At 50.8% G+C, this 20,242-nt stretch overlaps 1 protein-coding gene across 4 annotated transcripts in view; it reads right to left on the reverse strand.

Moving 5' to 3' along the window:
* Positions 1–20,242, reverse strand: part of SCN5A (sodium voltage-gated channel alpha subunit 5) — a 101,206-nt gene that overhangs the window by 3,977 nt on the left and 76,987 nt on the right. For all 4 annotated transcript variants that reach the window (XM_070455436.1, XM_070455433.1, XM_070455435.1 and 1 more), the window contains 7 exons: positions 16,114–16,287; positions 12,254–12,376; positions 10,181–10,462; positions 7,428–7,481; positions 6,691–6,828; positions 5,946–6,050; positions 4,133–4,403 (listed from right to left, as the gene is read on the reverse strand). In XM_070455436.1, the coding sequence (XP_070311537.1) occupies positions 4,133–4,403; positions 5,946–6,050; positions 6,691–6,828; positions 7,428–7,481; positions 10,181–10,462; positions 12,254–12,376; positions 16,114–16,287 (1,147 nt within the window). The remainder of the gene's footprint in view (positions 1–4,132; positions 4,404–5,945; positions 6,051–6,690; positions 6,829–7,427; positions 7,482–10,180; positions 10,463–12,253; positions 12,377–16,113; positions 16,288–20,242) is intronic.

The following is a 20,242-nucleotide window of genomic DNA, read 5'->3' on the forward strand; positions in this document are numbered from 1 at the left end:
CCAAGTGGTTTGTGTGCGCACTGAAACACAAGAGGCACTGGCCAGGCAGTTGGCGCACTCCTCACACCTCACCTGTCACAACTCAGCCTCTCTGAGGTGCTTCCTGTGACCTTCCCACCCCTGCTAGCTGCTAGGCCTGCCTACCCCGATTCTGCTGACTACTCTGGGTTTGGAGTTTCAAGGAGCATGGATGTAAGTTATAGAAGAAAGAATGGAATATACTTGCCTTGTATTGGCCCAAGTGAACTTTCCAGACTTCTCATATATTAGGTTGGTGCAAAAGAAATTGTGGTTTTTGTACTGTTGAAATTTGCCATTTGATATTGGAATACATTTTAAATAGATGTGGCTAGGTTCTACATCATTTTAATGTGCATTTCTTGCTTTATGTTTTTTTTTTTTTTTTGCTAATGACTTATTACCTGCTGTTTATTTTATATTTATTTTAGACTATGGAGATGATGTTAGACAAAAAACATGTTTGAGTGATTTTCTTTTTTGAGTTCAAAATGGGTTGTAAAACAGCACAGATAACTTGCAACATCAACAATACATTTGGCTCAGGAGCTGCTAACAAATGTACAGTGCAGTGATGGTTCAAGAAGTTTTGCAAAGGACACGATAGCCTTGAAGATGAGCAGCACAGTGGCTGGCTATTGGAAGTTGACAGCGACCAATTGAGAGGATCATTGAAGCTGATCCTCTTCCATGAGAAGTTGCCAAAACTCAATGCTGACCAGTCTACAGTCTTTCAACATTGAAGCAAATTGGAAAGGTGAAACAGCTCAGTAAGTGGGTGCCTCTTAAGTTGACCTCAAATAAAAAAAAATCATCCTTTTGAAATGTCATTTTTCTCTTATTCTATGCAACAACAACGAACCATTTCTTAATCGGATTGTGATGTGTGATGAAAACTGGATTATATATCACAACCAGTGATGACCAGCTCAGTGGCTGGACGAAGAAGAAACTCCAAAGCACTCCTCAAAGCCAAATTTATACCAAAAAAGGTCATGGTCACTGTTTGGAGGTCTGCTGCCCATCTGATCTACTACAGCTTTTGGAATCTCTGCGAAACCATTACATGTGAGAAGTATGCTCAGCAAATTGACGAGATGCACTGAAAAATGCAACACCTACAGCCAGCATTGGTCAACAGAAAGGGCCCAGTTCTTCTCCATGACAATGCTCAACCATACACTGAACAACCAACACTTCAAAAGTTGAAGGATTTGGGTTACGAAGTTTTGCCTCATCCGCCATATTCACCTGACCTCTCACCAACCCACTATCACTTCTTCAAGCATCTCGACAACTTTTTGCAGGGAAAACGCTTCCACAACCAGCAGGAGGCAGAAAATGCTTTCCAAGAGTTCGTCGAATCCCAAGGCATGGATTTTTGTGCAACAGGAATAAACACTCATTTCTCATTGGCAAAAATGTGTTGATTGTAATGGCTCCTATTTTGATGAATAAGGATGTGTTCGAGCCTCGTTATAATGGTTTAGAATTCACAGTCCAAAAGCGCAATTACTTTTGTACCAGCCTAATCATAATGTCACTCACTAACATGTGTCAAGTGTTCACTGTCCGTAAAGCACTGGGCTGAGCAATTCACACATCCGTTTACCCCTTCCAGTTACCCTAGGAGGCAAGCTGATACTATCATCCTCACTTTCCAGAAGCGGAAACTGAGAGGTGAGGCAACTTAGCCAAGTTGCCACCTAGTCGGTGAGAAGCGGGGATTTGACTCAGACACTCTGGCTCCAAGTTGAGCTGTTAGCCATGCCTCTCTGGTGCACAAGCTCTGGGACCAGTAGTTCCTGAATATAGTCTACACTTCCTGGAAACTTTGAGGCTGTCCCTCAGGGCTCCGTTCCAGCTCCTGACACCTGCTTTAGAGAAAAGCTCCTCTCTAGTCCCACCAGGCATGGTCTCACCCTCATCCCCGCCTGAGACCTCCTGGAGCACTTCCTGACCCCACTCCTAGCTCCTAAACATCTGTGCATCACTCTAGCCACAGCAGCCCCTCTCTTGGCCCCTGCCTTTCCCTCTGAGTCACTGAAGAGGCTATACATGGCAGCAAGATGAAAGCCGGTTATCCCACGGCAGAGGTCTGTGGGGGCAGGGTCCAGATTGGGCTCTGAACACAAGTGACAAAAGAGAGTATTGATACATTGGACTTAAAACCTCTGTGCTTCAAGAGGTGACAACCATGAAAGTGAAAAGACAACCTACAGAACGGGAGAAAATATCTGCAAATTGTGTATCTGATAAGGGACTGGCCTCCAGAATATATAAAGAATTCTTACAACTCAATAAAAACACAACTAAGTCAATTAAAAAATCGAGCAAAGGATTGGAACAGACATTCCTCCAAGATACTTCTCCTGTTATATACCAAGGAAAATGGCCAATAAACATGTGAAGAGATGTTCATCATCATTAGTCATCAGGGAAATGCAAACCAAAACCTCAATGAGATGTCACTCCATACCAATTAGCAAGGCTGTAATTAAAAAAATACAGACAGGAACAAGTGTTGGTGAGGATACAGAGTAACTGGAACCCTCCTACATTGAATCTGGGATTGTAACGTGGTGCAGTCATTTTGGAAAATAGTTTGGCAGTCCCTCAAAATTTTAGATTAGTCGCTGCCAGGGGGTGCCTGGCTGTGACTCTGAAAGTTGCTCAGTCATGTCAGCTCTTTCTGACTCCATGGACTGTATAGTCCATGGAATTCTCCAGGCCAGAATACTGGAGTGGGTAGCCTTTCCCTTCTCCAGGGGCTTCACAACCCAGGGATCGAACCCAGGTCTCCTGCATTGTGGGCGGATTCTTTACCAGCTGAGCGACAAGGGAAGTCCAAGAATACTGGAGCTGGTAGCCTATCCCTTCTCCAGTGGATCTACTTGGCCCTGGAATTGAACCAGGGTCTCCTACACTGCAGGCGGATTCTTTACCAACTGAGCCGCCAGCAGGTAAGGAGAGGGAAAATGGTGAGCTCAGTGGGTACAGAGTCTCTTTTGGGGGTAAGGGAAATATTCTAAAATTAGAGCATAATGATGGTTGCACAGGCATGTGACTATACTTAAAAGCACTGAACTGTACACTTGAAAGGGTGGGTGTTGTGTTATGTAAAGTATATCTTAATAACACTGTTCTTTAAAGAAGGAAGGCTCTGAGGTCAAACAGATACCGGCGTGTGCTCTGTTCTCAATGTTTCTGCCTCCCCCTGAGTTCATCTGTTGAAATTCCCCCCCTCAAAGATGATGGTATTGGGAGGTGGAACCGTGGGAGGGGCTTAATTTCATGAGGGTGGAGCCCGAATGAATGGGCTTAGTGCCCTTAGAGAAGCGGCTCAGGGAGCTCTCTGGCCCCTTCCAGTTTGTGAGGACACAGCAAGAAGGTGTGGGTTGTGAGCCAGGAAAAGGACCCTCAGCAGAAAACCTGATCATGCTGGTGCTTTCCTCGTGGACTTCCAGCATCCAAATCTGTGAGAAGTAGATTTCGGTTGTTTGTGAGTTTCCCAGTCTGCTATTTTTGTTGTATCAGCCTGAGTAGACTATGTGGGATTCCTATCTCTGCTTCTCCCTAGTTGAATGATTTCCCTGCCTTGGTGCTGACTTTATATGGTGAAATGCATGAGGCAAGTGATGTCTGAAGAAGCCTGGCACACACCAGGGTGGCCAGGTGGCAATTCTCAACTCCAGAATGTCCATCTCCAGGGTTAACTTCTACTTTAGAGGGCCACCGGCCTCCCAACTCTGGAGACTCTTCCTTGGGCTTGAAGGTTTTCCCTTGGGAAGGCAGGGAACCCCTGAAGGCCCCATTCCCTTTCCTAGACTCACCCTCGAAGCTCTCCAAACAGAGAGCTGTGTTCTAGGGCCTCAGTGAGGGTGGGACCAGGAGGGACTGTTGGCTCCTCTGCCAAGCTGGCCCCTTGGCCTGAGTGGCCTTCCCAGATGTGTGTGTGTGTGTGTGTGATCGTGGGGGTGGGGTAGGAAGGACTGTAGGGAGCAAAGAATGCAGAAAGCTGGTGTACTTGGCACCGAGTACAGATCAGGGGCTGGAGGGAGCGAAACGCCTGGCCTGGGGAGGCCTTTTCTGCCCAGCTGACGTGCATACCCACCCACGATGGAGAGGATGACGACCACGAAGTCAAAGATGTTCCAGCTGTTGGTGAAATAATAGTGGCGCAGGGCAACCATCTTGAAGATACACTCAGCTGTGAAGATGCCTACGAACAGCAGGTTGATCTTGGCCAAGATGTTGACCTTCTCAGGGCTCTGGTCGTCTGTCTCCACCATCATGGTCACCATGTTTAAGCAGATGAGAAACATGATGGTGACGTCGAAGGCCTGCTTGGTCACAATGTCGAATATGAAGCCCTGGTACTTGTTCTGAAAGGAAGGCCAAAGGACACGCTCAGCAGGGGCCTCAGACAGGCTAGCAGGCCTCCTTCGCTGCCTCTCAGCCCAGACCACCCACCCTCCTACTCCACCCTCTGGGGCAGGGGCGTCCAATGCCCGCAGACTGTCACGGGGAGAGGAAAAAGGCAGGAGGCTGGCCAGACTGGCTCCCTGCTGAAAGCTCCCTGGGCTTCCAGGCCCAGCCCCAGGCTCCTTGTCCCAGACACCATCTGTCATGGCGCTTCAGGAAAGGACTTCTCTTACCCCAAGTTTCCTCAGTCCATTGTTCATCAAGCTTCTCTTTTTGTTCCCACTGTCTGAAGGCTCAAGGTCAGATCTAAAGTTCAGCTCTAGAAACTGTCTCAGCCCTCAGGCTAACAAAATTTCTCCATTCTTTCTATGGAATTTGTTTTATTTATTCCATTGACTATATATATGTGTGTCTTGAATTGTAACATTATTTTGGGGAAACTGTTAGTCACTCAATCATGTCTGACTCTTTGCAACCTCATGAACTGTAGCCCGCCAGGTTCCTCTGTCCATTGGATTCTCCGGGCAAGACTACTGGAGTGGGTTGCCATGCTCTTCTCCAGGGGATATTCCCAACCTAGGGGTTGAACCTCGGTCTCCCACATTGCAGGCAAATTCTTTACCATCTGGGGATGGCAGATTCTTTACCCATTTTGGGGAAGAGAGATGATTATAAATAATTGAAAACACACACACACTTCTAACCTAGACCAGAGCATGGAGAACAGGAGAGTCAGATGACATGGATGAACTGGATGCAAAAACAGGTTGCCACTTACAAGCTAATGATTTAGGTACCATCACCTGCGTAACCTAGGCTTCCCTGGTGGCTCAGCTGGTAAAGAATCTGCCTGCAATGCAGGAGACCTGGGTCAGATCCCTGGGTCAGGAAGATCCCCTGGAGGAGGAAATGGCAACCCACTCCAGTATTCTTGCCTGGAGAATCCCATGGACAGAGGAGCCTGGTGGGCTATAGTCTGTGGGGTCACAAAGAGTTGGACATGACTGAGTGACTAACACTTTCACCTGAGTTACCTAAGTATTGCCCTCATCCTGCTCCAGCACACACACACACATACACACACATGGGTGTGTGTTGGCCTGATCTGGCCAAGGGAGTCAGCCTAGCAGAGAACCCAGCACCACCCACCCCCAGGCCCCGGCCGCCTGGGGACTCTACACCTCAGGGAGTTCCAAGGATGAGGTTACCAGGGGCTGCCCAGCCCTCCCCGGGGAAAGCCTGCAGCGCTGTGGGGGAGGAGGGGCCTCACTCAGAAGTTCCTGCGCTCCCACAGCTGTCTCATGCCTTCCCCTCTATCTCCCTGAGACTGAGGCCCCTGTGCATGACTGGAGGTCCCTCCTTCCCTGGACAGGCCAAGGGCCCCAGGTTGCACCAAAAGACTGTGAAGAGGCCCCGATAGTTGGTCTTGTGGTGTGGGGGCTTCCCAGCACCCACTTTGGGCAGATCTTCCCCACTCCCACCGAATTAAAAGCCTGACTCACCAGGGGCCGTGGGATGGGCTTCTGGGGCTTCTTGGAGCCCAACTTCTTCATGGCATTGTAGTACTTCTTCTGCTCCTCTGTCATGAAGATGTCCTGGCCCCCTAAGTGCAGAGAGACAGGCACCAGCCTCATTTGGGGGTTCTCAGGGATCTAGCCTCCTTGGTGAGGGTGCCAGGGTGGCCCTCCTCCTCATTTCCTCTCCTGGGGGAGAAAGGCATGCCTTATCCTACATCAGAGATTCCCCCTCAACCACCACCCCAGACCTGCTTCTCCAGGGTCCCTTTCCCCATTCACCTTGAGCTCTCTCTGACTTTGGGACTTGCAAATGCAGCCCCGACCTCCATCCTCTCCCCTGCCCAGCTCAGCCATCCTGGAAGTTCCCTCCGCCCACTTGGCACCCAACCGTACCTTCTAGGATGGAACCCCGGGAAGACCCAGGCCTCTGTGCAGTGGCTCCCCACCCCCACCCCCATGATCCCTGATCATGGGCCAGGTGAAGAGTCCCAACTCTCACCCCAGCTTCTCTCAGGAGCCTCATCTCTCAGACTAGGGCAGGCGTGGGGCCCCTTGTCACACACTTACAGGCCTAAGCGGGTCACATCATGGTTACACCCCTCTCGCACCCCATCCCAGTGGGAGCTTAGTCCCCAACAGGAAGGAAGAATGGGGCCAGGAGCCAGAGGGGCCGCCAGGTGCCTGGCACCCAGCCCTGCCCTGCAGCCCACGGAGCCCGTGCTCGACGTATCTTTTTCTTCTGTTGGTTGAAGTTGTCGATGATGACACCGATGAACAGGTTCAGGGTGAAGAAAGACCCAAAGATGATGAAGATGACAAAATAGATATACATATAGAGGTTGTATTCCCACTGGGGCTGCTCCTCGTACTAGAAGGGAGAAAGCGAACAGGAGGTCAGGCAGGCAGGAACGCGGGGTGGGCTGGCTGGGTGTCAGAGGAGCGTCACCACACGGGCTGTGGGTCTGCGTGTGTGTGTGGGGGGGTGGGGATGGAGTTGAGGAGGGTGGGTGGTGGCAGGTGAGGAGGGCAGGCATGCTGGGCTCGGCGCTGGCCCTGCCCCTGGGCCACTGGCAGGTGTGAGTATATGGGGGCATCTCTCAGCCTTCAGCTGTCAGTGTGATATGGTGGCTGGTGTATGTATGTGGGGCAGGGACAGGACCACAGAGAAACTTGATTTGTGTCTCTGCTGCTCCCTCCCCATCCTCTAAGGGTAGGATTTTGGTTCAGCTAAATTACAGTGAATGCAATTCACAAGATATCTGAGAATCTGGGGCGTCCCTGGGAGACCGTACAACCATGTCCCAGGGACAGCCAAGGGCATTCCAGAGAGGCTTGACTCTGGGCTGACACAAGAGACCTGGCCCTTACGGGCTGCAGACCCTGTTTCCGTGGTGGCTAAGCAGCTGGGAACCTTGGGTGCTTGGAACCTTGACTGACTCAGGGAGAGAGACCAGCGTGACAACCTACCCCCCTGGAGTCTACAGCTGCATACATGATGTCCATCCAGCCTTTAAATGTTGCCTGGAAGGAAGAGACAAGAGTAAGGAAATAATTTAATTCTGCATCTATGGAGCTACTTCGGGCTCCTATCTGGACAGACGGGACCAGGAAGTAACCTCCCACCAGAAGCAGGCAGCCTGCTCCACCCTTTCAGTGGTATCCAAATGGCTGGGCAGTTGGGGAAAGGCCTTCTTGTTCAGGGCTGAGGGGGAGGGGAAGCCAGCCAAGCAGATAATCCAGGAAGGTCATTTAGTGGGGGAATAAGCATTTTGATGTTGGCCAAGAGACTACCCTTCAGATCTGCATTCATTCCAGATTCTAAAATGACACAGAGGCCTACAGGGGGTGTCAGGAACAGAGAGGGGGCACTAGGGTTCTCTGTTCTGGTAAGGTGGACCCCAGTGCTGACCTGGCCCTCTCTGTCATAAGCCTTGGGGCTTCTGCTCCACAGCTTTCCAAGGACGTCCCTCAAGCATCCTAACGTTCCCTCATACGTAAGGGGGTCCTTTTGCTAGTGGTGTGTTGGCAAATGACTAACAACAAGTGGCTTTCCAGAAGGAAAAGTCAAAGCCCTGACGGGGCTTCTTGGTGGCTCAGTGGTGAAGAATTCGCCTGCCGATGCAGGAGACATGGGTCCGATCCCTGACCCAGGAAGATCCCATATACTGAGAAGCAGCTAAGCCCGTTTGCCACAGCTATTGAACCTGCGCTCTGGAGCCCAGGAGCCACAACTGCGGAAGCCCTTGAACCCCAGAGGCTGTGCTCTGCAACAAGAGAAGCCAATGAGAAGCCCGCACACGGTAACTAGAGAGCAGCTCCTGCTCGCTGCAACTAGAGAAAAACCCGTGCAGCAGTGAAGACCCAGCACAGCCAAAAATAAATAACATAAGGTTATACATAAAGAAAGTCCTGACTGTTGTGTTTGCCAACTTCTCTGTGTAAACATTCCCATCATGGCCAACCTCGAGTTGCCAAAGTGTCGTTACTGAACTCAGTTCTGGAAAGAGATGCACAGGACCACAGCGTTGTAGTGTTTCCATGGTATGACTATAATAGGCGTGAGTAACCTCAAGAGCATAGATGATAATAAGCGGTAATGGTAAGTTTTTATTTTGTTTCAATATCGTTGAGTTAATTACAAGTTTATAAATCTAATTTTTAATAATGGCTCACAAAAATATCGGAAAATATAACAACCGGCTCTTGCGAGTCCACACTCGCTGGTTCTGGCATGGCAGGAAAGAGCAGGCCGAACAGGACAGGGTCCTGGTGCCGGTTGCATGGACGGCCCCAGGCTGGGCTGCTAGGATGTTTCAGAGCTGAGGGACATGCTTGGTGGTGAGACTGACTACCTAGCGGATCTCATTTGTGTCCTCAGCATAATTCTATCATGTCCTGAGCCTCTTTTCAGGTGTAAGCTGGTCTACACAGATTTCCCCCATCTGAGAGTTTTTATGAGTCAGGGAGGGTGGATGGGGAAACGAAGGCATCCACAGAGAAGGCAGCTGCTTCAGCTTCCTGTGCCATGGGGCCTCACCCACACACAGAGGCCTGGAGATGCGGTGGGACCTGCTGGGGACCAGCCAAGGTTACGAGGTGCCCACGACCAAATTCCTTCTAGCCACTGTGTGGTTGTGTCTGCAACGGCAGGCAGCTCTCAGACTACAACAGGGGGCTTTCCTTCCAAGTGCTGACATTCAGAATGGAAGGCTCTCTGGGTTGGGCTCTAGTCCTGTTCCCCATGAAGTATTTCAGGGACTCTGGAGAGAGCTACTTCTGGGATTTAAGAGGTGGGTGGGGGTGCTTCCCTGGTGGCTCAGCAGTAGAGAACCCACCTGTCGATGCAGAAAATGTGCAGGAGGCTACGATTTGATCCCTGGGTCAGGAAGATCCCCTGATGAAGGAAATGGCAACCCACTCCAGTAATCTCACCTAGGAAATCCCATGGACAGAGGGGCCTGGTGGGCTACAGTCCATGGGGTCACAAAGAGCTGGACACAACTGAGCAACTAAATAACAAAAACAACAATGGAGGTGTGAGGGGATGTGCTGAGTTTCCTTCTGCTCAGCACAAGAGACAGGTGTCTGGGCTTCGCATTGGGACAGCAAGAAGAAAAAGCTGCAGCTTTTATGTGTTACAGTTCTGCTTGCGTTTCTGCTGTCAAGGCTATTTGCATGCTGTGCATTATAGTCACTGAAGCCATCGTCCTCACAAATCAATAGAAACTTCGGTAGGGCCGTGAGTGTTTGAACATCTTGCACATTAGAGATGAAAGTAAATATATTCTTTTAAACAATGCAGGAGGAATCACTACCTTGTATAACAGAGGGGTGGCCAGAGGCACAGTTTTGCTAGCGGCTCAGCCCCTGGGTGTCTCTGGTCACTCACTTGCAACCTGTGCTACCGCGCTGCCGAACGGACAGCAGAGGAGCCAACCTGACTGCTGGCTGGATGGCTGGGGAAAATGCCGCAGCCCTGGAGTCCCACGCCATGTTTGCAAAGTGGAGCATCTTCCTTAGAAAGCAACATCTGGCGCCTTCCCAAACAGACAAGAAGTCTCTGAAGAATCCTGACCCTCCTTGGGGCAACACAACCCTACTGTGAGGATCCAGAGTGGCCCCGCTGGCCCCCTCCTGCCCACAGCATAGGGGAAGGTGCCTGTTGCTGGACAACCAGTGAGAGGAAGGCAGTCCCCCCACCCGCCCACCACGGGACTCACCACCTGCAGAAGGGCCAGGTACCCGGCCCCCACGTTGTCAAAGTTGACTTTCACCTTGGTCCAGTACAATTCGCCAGTCACGTTGAAAGACTCACAGTCGCTCTTGTTGTTCACGATGGTATAGTTCAAGGGCATGTCTCCCTCGGTCTGGTTGATGCACCTCCCAAACTTCCCCGCGAAGAGGTTCACGCCCATGATGCTGAAGATGAGCCAGAAGATGAGGCAGACGAGAAGGACGTTCATGATGGATGGGATGGCGCCCACCAGGGCGTTGACCACAACCTCAAGTGGGCAGAGAACAGGCTCAGTTTCTGGGGGTGCTCAGAATGCACACCCTTCGTAAGATGCCCCCCCCCAAACCTACTGAACCCCCTGGGTATAGGTCCCTGTGGGGGTAGGGGTGGGGAACATTTCCTGTCACCAAGGAAGGACAGCCCATGGCTGGAAGCTGTGTGTGAGAGAGAACACACACGCATTCTGCTCTGCACCCCATAGTCTGACACAGCTCAGAGCCTCTGGTCTTATCCTTCATAGCCCTGCCTGGAATCCATGACCTTCAAACTTAACTTTCAGCACGGTCTCTGCTAGATAGTACGCCAGAAATCTGATGGGGAAGAAAGGGTCTCTGGAGACACATTCTCTGAGTTTCTGGTTTATTTTGGGGCTGCTGCTCCCGAGATGGATGGGTATTCTCCCGTAAAATGTGCCCGGGGGATCTCCGGCTGGTACATGTGGAGGGTGCTGTGATGGGATCGGGGCTGGCAAGGCAGTCTGTGCACACTTTCTGCCTCTGCCCTCTCCAGGGAGCGGCCCTCTGACCCCGTGGAGCCACGGCCCCATGCTCTCTTCATTTAAACTCATAGCACCCAGGAGAGGCATCCTTGGCAAAAAGAACTGGGGACTTCACTCCAGGGAGAGACCTAGTCCCCAGCTGTCTGTGAGCCAGGGACATGTTTGCCACACAGACTGGAAGCAGAGCTGGCGTGGGGCTGTGTGGTGGGTATGGTGCCAGGACGGGTAATGCTGACACGTGCAAAGAAGTGGGAGGGGGTGTCCCTGGCCCAGCATGCGATGAACATGGGAACAGGGTGGGAAACCAACTTTCGCATTTGCCTTTGGCTGGCTCTGTGGCCAAAAGCCACAGCAGAGGCATTCCTGGTAACTAGTGTCTCCCCCGTGTCCCCATGCCCCATGAACCAAGGGTTTTTTTCTCTCATTGGACATATGGGAGCATTTAACTTAGGTTATTCACTTGTGAATGTCTTCCCCCCAGAAATAAGCGGTTTGTTTCTCCATGGATTGGGGATGTGGGCCAAGTTCACAACCATCAACCGAATGGGGCTGCATAGTGGTGTCTTCCGGGTCAGTGAGAGACACACGGAGGTGTCTGCTGAAGTCACGACAACCGTGCACGTTCCGTAAAAACAATAAAAAACAAAGAACATTCCCACACAAACATATAGGCTTGTTTTCTTGCTATATATCACAGGGAATGTTTTTTCTTGGTGGGCTTTTAAATTTGCCTTAAATGTGCATGTTCTTCGGTAAAATCTAGTGACTAGGAAAAAGGCAGAGCTCTCTGCACTTAGAAAACAGTGCCAAAGAGTTTAGTAAGCAAACCAAACTGCTCTCTGATGGTAGGACCACAACAGGCGCCTCCCTCGCTTGCATTATCCTCAGTAGCCCTGCCCTACTGCCCGTCCTAGACAGAGGGGCGGCAGGCTGTGTCTGTCAGGAGGCGGGGCACACACAGACACGAGGCCCCACGGGAGAGCAGGAACCGAAGGGCTGGTGAGGCTGGGCTGCAGCTGAGACACCGTGGTCCAGCCCTTGCTTCCTTTCCTTCGTCAAGTGCTCTCTGGCCCCCTTGGAGCCCACCGGACTGCGGCATCAGGCCTGGGGGGAGGTTCTAACAGCTCTCCACCTCCAGGCACCTCTAAGCCCAGCCGCGCCTCCTGGAGATCTCACACATGTTTGCAGCAGGTCAGGGCTGCCTAAACAGCAAGTGAGTCTGGGGGTCCCCTTTACAGAGCCACCGCCCACTGCTCCCATGAGGAGAGCCACCCCTCTTACCCTCATGCCCTCAAATCGTGACAGGGCTCGCAGTGGTCGGAGCGCACGCAAGGTCCGCAGTGACTTGATGGGGCCCATCTCAGCAAAGCCCAGGGCGTTGGCCACCAGGCTGATCAGCGAGACCTGTGGAGGCGGGTGGATGGGGCCACGAGGCCAGCTCGAGACCAGTGGTGGGGCTCTTGGCCCACCGAACACAGGCTGGGTTCGGTGAGAGGGCCAGCACACCTGCCCGTGTCCAGGCTTTATGATTTCCGGCGGGATCGTCTTCACAGGCTGTCCTGTGCTGGGCCAGCCTTCCCCGGGCCCAAGAGGCTGGGGCCAAGGCCAGGTGTGTCCCAGCTTTCAGACCCTCACCAAGGGCCTGCTGTGTGCACTTCACAGACATGTCTGTGACAGCTCCACTCACCCCGGCCTTGGAATGCATCTCCCCATTCTACAGATGAGAAAACGGAGTTCCAAAGCCACCTGCTAGCGTGGAAGAGCAGGGCCACAAAGCCTGGGTGGCTTTAGGTCCCTGTGCGCTTTCTTTCAAATCAGATTATTGGGCTGGCCCCTCCCATCCCCCAGAGTAGACTCTTTGGGGGAAGAAGGACCATTCTGAGTTGAATATGAGCAGGCAACCACCCCGGGGCATTTCCTCAAGGCTGAACCTTGCAACATTCTGTCATCTTCTCAGATGGAGCCCCTGCAGACTGCTCTCTGCTTCCTCTGCCCTGTCCCCACCGGGACATTTCTACCCCTCGGACTTTATCCTTCTAAAGCTCCACGGGCATCCAATCCCGTCTTATGTCACTGCTGGCCAGTGATCACAGGTTGGATGTGGCCTCCTGCCTGACCACGCCGGCTATCACCATTACTGCCACCCAGGCTCTGAGGGCAGCCTGGGGGTGGTGAGGGGCCATGGGGAGTGGGGAGTGGGGGGTAGGTGTGACCCCCATAGCCTGCTCTCAGGCTTGGAAGGGCAGGTTGGGAGAAGGCTGGGCAGAAGAGCTTGGAGGAGTTGCCTCCTCCAAGGACTCCCAGGATGGACTTCTGTGCTGCGCTGACTCACCCCTCGAGGATGCTGGTCCCCACTCTGGAGAGGATGAGGGTCATCTCTCAGGGACCAGGTCTGGCCAGGCCCCCCAGCGAGTCCCCAGCAGGCCGCCCTTGTCTGTTCCTTCCCAAGCTCGCCCCGCCTTTCTACCCCATCTCAGCGGATGGCAGCTCCACCCTTCCAGCTGCCCAGGCCACAAGCCTTGGCATCATCCCTGCCTTCTCTCTGTCTCACACACCCGACATCTAACCCATTAGGATTTCCTGTTGGCTCTGCCTTCAAAATACGTCAGAAGTCCAAATACTTCTCAGTGCTTCCACTGCCGCCATCCTGGCCAGGCCACCGTCTCCTCTCCCCTGGATTACGGCCACAGCCTCCCAACCTTCCCCTGCTTCCACTTCCCCTCCCCTGGACAGGGTGATCCTTTCATAACAAGTCAGATGATGTCACTCGTCTGTCCAAAGCCCTCCAATGCCTCCCATTGCATTCTAAATGGAGGCCCATGGTTTTTCAAAGGCTGCACGCATTCTACTCCATGCAGTCTGGCCTCAACTCCTGCACTTCCCGTCCCCTCTCCTCTGCCCCAGCCACTCTGCCCTCCTTGTGGTTCCTCAAGTGTCCCAGGCACTCTCCCACCGCAGGACCTTTGCACTGCCACTCCAACCTCTGCTTGGAATGTTCTGTGGACATCTGCCTGGCTAGCCCCAACTTCCTTCAAACATCGCCACAGTTGGCCCATTTTTAGCCAGCTTGTAATCTGTGCAAGTTGTAATCTGTGTCTTCCCTTCTCCCTGAGTCCTAATCCCCTTCCTTTTCCACTTCTTTTTCTCCATGTGTAAATCACCAGTGTAACATTATATAAAGCCAGCTCATGTATTGTTTCTGGTTCCCAGTCACCTTCCTCCACGCAGGCAGCGACTCTGTCTGTTTCGTTCCCTGAGATCCCCAGCATCTGCTAGAGCACCTGCATATAGTAGATGCTTGACAGTTTTTAAAAACTGCATGAATTGAACATGGAAACACCCTTCTCCAGATCTTGAGGCCTGAAGTCCACCATTTCCATGGGGTGTAGGGATGGGGGTGGGGGGCACGGCCAGAGTCAGGAAAGCTGGATTCCAGCACCACTTCCTTCTCCTTTTCCTTGGGCCAGGCCCTCCTCTGCTGTGACCCTCAGTTTTCCTCTCCACAGGCTAATTCTCCAATCTTGGGAATTTCAGGACGCTCAGCTAAGTTCTCCAAAGTGGCAGGGGGTGGGAGGGGGTGGGCTTCCCCAGACATCTTTGCAGACTCTGTCTGGCCTGCCCTGGGGGAGTCAGTCCCACAAAGCTGCAGGAACAGGTGGGTGAGGGGGCCCAGGGCAGAGAGGCCAGGCTCCCAGGGCTTCCCACATCCCCTTGGCAGGGAGGCCTCAGAGTCCTTTCCGTCATCTCAAGGAGGCTCTGAGGGCCCCAGGCCATAAGTGCACCCAGAGCCCCTGCCTGTCTGCCACCCCGGCACCCCTTATCCAGCATGAGCATCTTTTCAGCCACTTGTGGTGGCTTGGAGTCACCTGTGAGGAGGCCCAGCCGTGAGGCTGTGTCTGCACGCATGCTCTAGCTCAGGGGGCCACTCAAGCTTAACCTGCCACCGAGGCCTGACCCTGGCCAGGTCCACTGGCCATCGAGTCCCTCCCTTGGGCCTCTGGGGCTGCTGCAGGGACTGAGGACAGGCCTAAGCTAGAACTCTAGGAAGGACAGCCTCTGCAGGTGGGCAGAGCCTGATGCCAAGCCCAGAAGCCATGGGCGTCTTCTGCAAAACTCTACCCAGCTTGCACATCCTGACCCACGTTCTAGTGTGGGAGAAGCACCACTGCCAGATGGTGAGCCCTCACTTGGGCCCTTCGCCGTGTTCCCGCTGCCCTCAGGGAGCACAGATCCAAGGCTGCCCCACACCCCGAACCTCAATTCTCCCCCTGTCACCCTCTGGTTACTCTCCACTTGACTGTACTCAGGAGCCCTGCAAGACCCTGAACTCAACTTGCATGCACCCAACAAGGTTCTGGGGCCTGGGGAGCTGTGGGGAGGGGCTGCATTCCATCTGCCCACCGGGTGCCCAGAGGACATGCCGACCTCCTACCCCAGGCCCTTCTGGACACATCAGAGACTGGCATGGCCTGCCAGCTACCAGATGACCCAGGGCAGCTGGCCAGAACCCCCTACCCAGCCCATGTTCACGGCTTTCCTCCTTTTCACAGGTGACTCCACCCGACTCATCCTCCCCATTGTGGTACCTTCTACCTGAGCCAGGACGATCTCCCACCTGCCCAGCACCCCTTCGCCAACCCCATGCCCTCTGGCCTTTGGTTCACTCCATCTCCTATACAGATGGCCCCGTCTCGTGTGTAGACACGTAGGCTCTTAACTGGCCATGTGTGTAGTGGTCCTGACGGACACTTCACAAGGTGCTGTGGTGAGGGCTGTAATACAGGCTCGTCAGTGCCTTGCTCCTGGCTGTCCTGAGTGGGTGAGAACTCACTCCTGCCCTGGCTCACAGCCCTGCCAGGACTGTATGCACTGACCCCCATTGTGAGTCCAGTTTCTCCCAGGAGCAGGGCCTAGATTTCCCTGTGTCCCCAGCCGGTGGTTCTGATTGCCTCCCCTCCGTGACCGCAGACTCGGATCTCCTGCCCCTCCGCCTGCCTTGCAGCACAGCCAAGAGCCTCCACTTCAGCCTGCCGAACTCCCACCACCCTGTCCTTCTGTCCTTCCATCCCTCAGCCTCAGCTCCTTCTCGCACTGGCTAAGGGCGCCCCCTCTCCTCTCTTCCCTTCAGGGGTCACACTTACGTCCACGATGAGGAAATCAAGCCAGCACCAGGCGTTCGTGAAGTACTTCTTGAAGCCGTAGGCCACCCACTTGAGCAGCATCTCCAGCACGAAGACGTAGGTGAACATCTTGTCGGCGTACTCCAGCAAGACCTTGATGGTCTTCCGCTCCTCCAGGTAGATATCCTCAAAGGCCTGCAGACCAGGGTGGACAAGGCAGACGTGGTGTCCTGACCCAGCTGGTCCCAGCCCGCACGAGCCTTCATCCCTGACAGCATCCCTCTGCCAGGAGGGCAGTGCAGAAGAGGCTGCATAGTGGAGGGGCTTCCTCAGCATGCTCTTTGAGCCCCGTGTGCACCACTGCTGGGTCAGGAAATGATGTTACATGGTGTGTGGACAAGGAAGGATGTGTAGTGAGAATGCTTCCACCTTCACTTTGAAGAGCAAGTCTCAGTTCAGAGCTAGTGCATCCATCGTTAAGATCTCTCTAAAACAGCTCACAGCCTGTTGTTGGAAACTGCATACATCTATCTCCCCGCTACCCCCCTCCACTGTGTTTTTTACTCTCTTTACTTTTGGCGCTTACCTACTTTTCATAGGAAACAATATTGGTTTCCAATGACAACAATCATTCGAAGTTGCCCTTTACAATAAATTTATTTAAATAAACAAACCAGTGAGTGTTTATCTAATGCAAAATTTCACAGAAGTGATAGTGAAGGCAGTCTATAGATATGAAGATTAGGAAACACAGGACTAGACGAAGTCAAACCTTCTGCACTCCTCAGAATCTGGGAGTCAGTATGTCTAACAAGCTAGCTGTTGGTCTTTCCCCACCTCCTCACTCCTGCCTCAACCCAAATCCCTGGGCCGAGAGGGACTCGAGGGCTTCTGCTGCCCTCTTCCAGCTCCAGCCTTCCAATATGTATCTGCCCCTCCCCCAGGACGTGCTCTGGGGCTCCCAGTCTAGGCAACTGACCGCGTCACTGCGGGCCCTGGGGAGTGCCTCCACCTTTCGCTCTGGGCCTCTCCTTGTCACTGCAGGGCCTCTGAGAGCTACAGCGGTCCAGGGACCCAGTGCTGTCAGCAGCACCCGAGGACGCCCTGCCCAGGGAACACGCAGTTAACCTGGTCTGTGCAGATGGGACAAAAGGTTGGGATCAGGTCCCCAGATGGAGTTTGGGGTTTCTTCAAGATAAAAAGTAGGCTTTTTTTTTTCTGATTATAAAAATATATGTCTTTTGTAAAAAAATGAAATAATACAGAAATTATAAAAAAAGAGAATAAACAACAATAACAACCCCCCACCCCCCAAACAACCCAATTGAAAAATGGGCAGAAGACATAAATAGACATTTCTCCAAAGAAGACATATTGCTGGCTAACAAATACATGAAAAGATGCTCAACATCACTCAGTATTCAGTTCAGTTCAGTTCAGTCGCTCAGTCGTGTCCGACTCTCTGCGACCCCATGGATCGCAGCACGCCAGGCCTCCCTGTCCATCACCAACTCCCGGAGTCTACTCAAACTCATGTCCATGAAGTCAGTGATGCCATCCAGCCATCTCATCCTCTGTCGTCCCCTTCTCCTCCTGCCCCCAATCCCTCCCAGCATCAGGGTCTTTTCCAATGAGTCAACTCTTTGCAAGAGGTGGCCAAAGTATTGGAGTTTCAGCTTCAGCACCAGTCCTTCCAACAAAAAACCAGGACTGATCTCCTTTAGGATGGACTGGTTAGAATGCAAATTAAAACTACAATGAGGTACCACCTCACACCAATCAGAATGGCCATCATTAAAAAGTGTACCAATAACAAATGCTGGAGGGAGTATGGAGAAAAGGAAACCCTCCTACACCCTTGGTGGGACCGTAAGTTGGTGCAGCCACTGCAGACAGCAATGCAGAGGTTCCTCAGAAAACTAAAAATAGATCTGTCATAGGATCCAGCAATGCCACTCCTGGGCAAATAGCCAGACAAAACTCTAATTCAAAAAGATAAATGACCCTCTATGTGTATAGCAGTACTGTGTACAACAGCCCAGACACAGAAACAACCTAAATGTCCAACAGAGGAGCAGATAAAGAAGATGCATGTTTACAGTGGGATAGTACTCAGAAAAAGGAATGAAACTGGGTCACCTGTAGAGATGTGGATGGACCCTGAGTCTGTCACACAGAATGAAGTAAATCAGAAAAACAAATGTCATATATTAATGATACATTATGTATGGAATGTAGAAAGATGGTGCAGGGCAGTACTATTTTCAGGGCAGTAACAGAGATGCAGATGTAGAGAATGGACATGTGGACAGGAGGTGGTGGGGATAAGGGAAGGGTGGAATGAATTGGAGACATATATACATATATAGCGTTGACATATATACACTACCATGTGTGAAACAGATAGCCAAAGCAATCTTAAGAAAGAAAAACAGCTGGTGCAATCAAGCTCCCTGACTTCAGGCTATATTGCAAAGCTACAGTAATCAAAACAGTATGGTACTAACACAAAAATAAGGATATAGATCAATAGAACAAGATAGCCCAGAAATAAACTCACACACCTGTGGTCAATTAATCTATGACAAAAGAGGCAATACTATACAATGGAGAAAGGCCAGTCTCTTCCATAAGTAACGCTGGGAAAACCAGACAGCTACATGTCAAAGAATGAAATTTAGAACATTCTCTAACACCATGCACAAAAATAAACTAAACATGTATTAAAGACCTAAATGTAAGATCAGATACATTAAAACTCTTAGAGGAAAACAGGCTGAACTCTTTTTGACATAAATCATGGCAATATATTTTTGGATCCACCTTTTAGAGTAATGAAAATAAAACAAAAATAAACAAATGGGACCTAATTATACACAAAAGGATTTGCACAGCAAAGGAAACCACAAAAAAAGCAGAAAGGCAACTCACAGGATGGGAGAAATTATTTGTAAACAAAGTGACCAACAAGGGATTCATCTCCAAAATATACAAACAGCTCATGCAGCTCAATACCCAATAAAAAGCCAAACACCCCAAAGGAAAATGGGCAGAAGACTGAAATAGACACTTACAAAAAAAGCACTCAGATGGCCAAAATGCACATGAAAGGATGCTCCACATCACTAATTATTAGAGTAACACAAACAGAAACCACAGTGAGGGATCACCTCACACTGGTCAGAAGCGCCATTACCAAAAAATCTACAAACAATAAATGCTGGAGAGGGTGTGGAGGAAAGGGAACCCTCTTACGCTGTTGGTGGGAATATAAATTGGTACAGCAACTATGTATTCAGTACTGAGGTTACTTAAAAAGCAAAAGCAGAACTACCACATAATCCAGCAATTCCACTCTTGGGCATATAGCTGAAGAAAACTATAATCTGAAAAGATGCAAGCACTCCCAACATTCACTGCAGCACTATTTACAACAGCCAAGACATGGAAATAACCTAAATGTTAAGTGACAGAGGAATACGTATATACAATGGAATATTACTCAGCCATAAAAAAGAATAAAATTCCATTTGCATTATGGGTGGACCCTGGAGATTGTCACAGTAGGTTAAGGCAGAGAAAGACAAATATTATATGATATCACTTAAATGTGGAATCTAAAAAAAAATGATACAAATCAATTACTTACAAAACAGATTCAGACACAAAAAATGAACTTATGCTGCCAAAGGGAAGGGCAGGGGGAGCGATAAATTAGGAGTTTGGGCTTGACATGTACACACTATTCCATAAAAGCAGATAATCAGCAAGAGCCAGCTGTAGAGCAGAGGGGACTCTACGCAATACTCTGTAATAAGCTACATGAGAAGAGAATCTGAAAAAGATACAGATATATGTACATTTAGAGCTGAATCACTTTGCTGTACATCTGAAACTAACACAACATTGTAAATGAACTATATTCCAATATAAAATAAAAACTTAAAAAAGACTGCAAAAAGTTAAAAACAAAAATAATGAGGTACACATGCGAAAGAAAGTAAAAGAAAAAAGAAAGCCCTTGCCTAGTCCAAAGGCTAGAAAAAAAAAAGACCTTTCTTTTCTTTCTATTTCTTTCCTTCTTGTTTCATTGTTTTATATCAGAAATTTTAAAATCTAATATATTTTGGTAAGGAGTAAATATCTATTT

This window comes from Odocoileus virginianus, chromosome 26, assembly GCF_023699985.2.
Source record: "Odocoileus virginianus isolate 20LAN1187 ecotype Illinois chromosome 26, Ovbor_1.2, whole genome shotgun sequence".
NCBI lineage: Eukaryota > Metazoa > Chordata > Mammalia > Artiodactyla > Cervidae > Odocoileus > Odocoileus virginianus.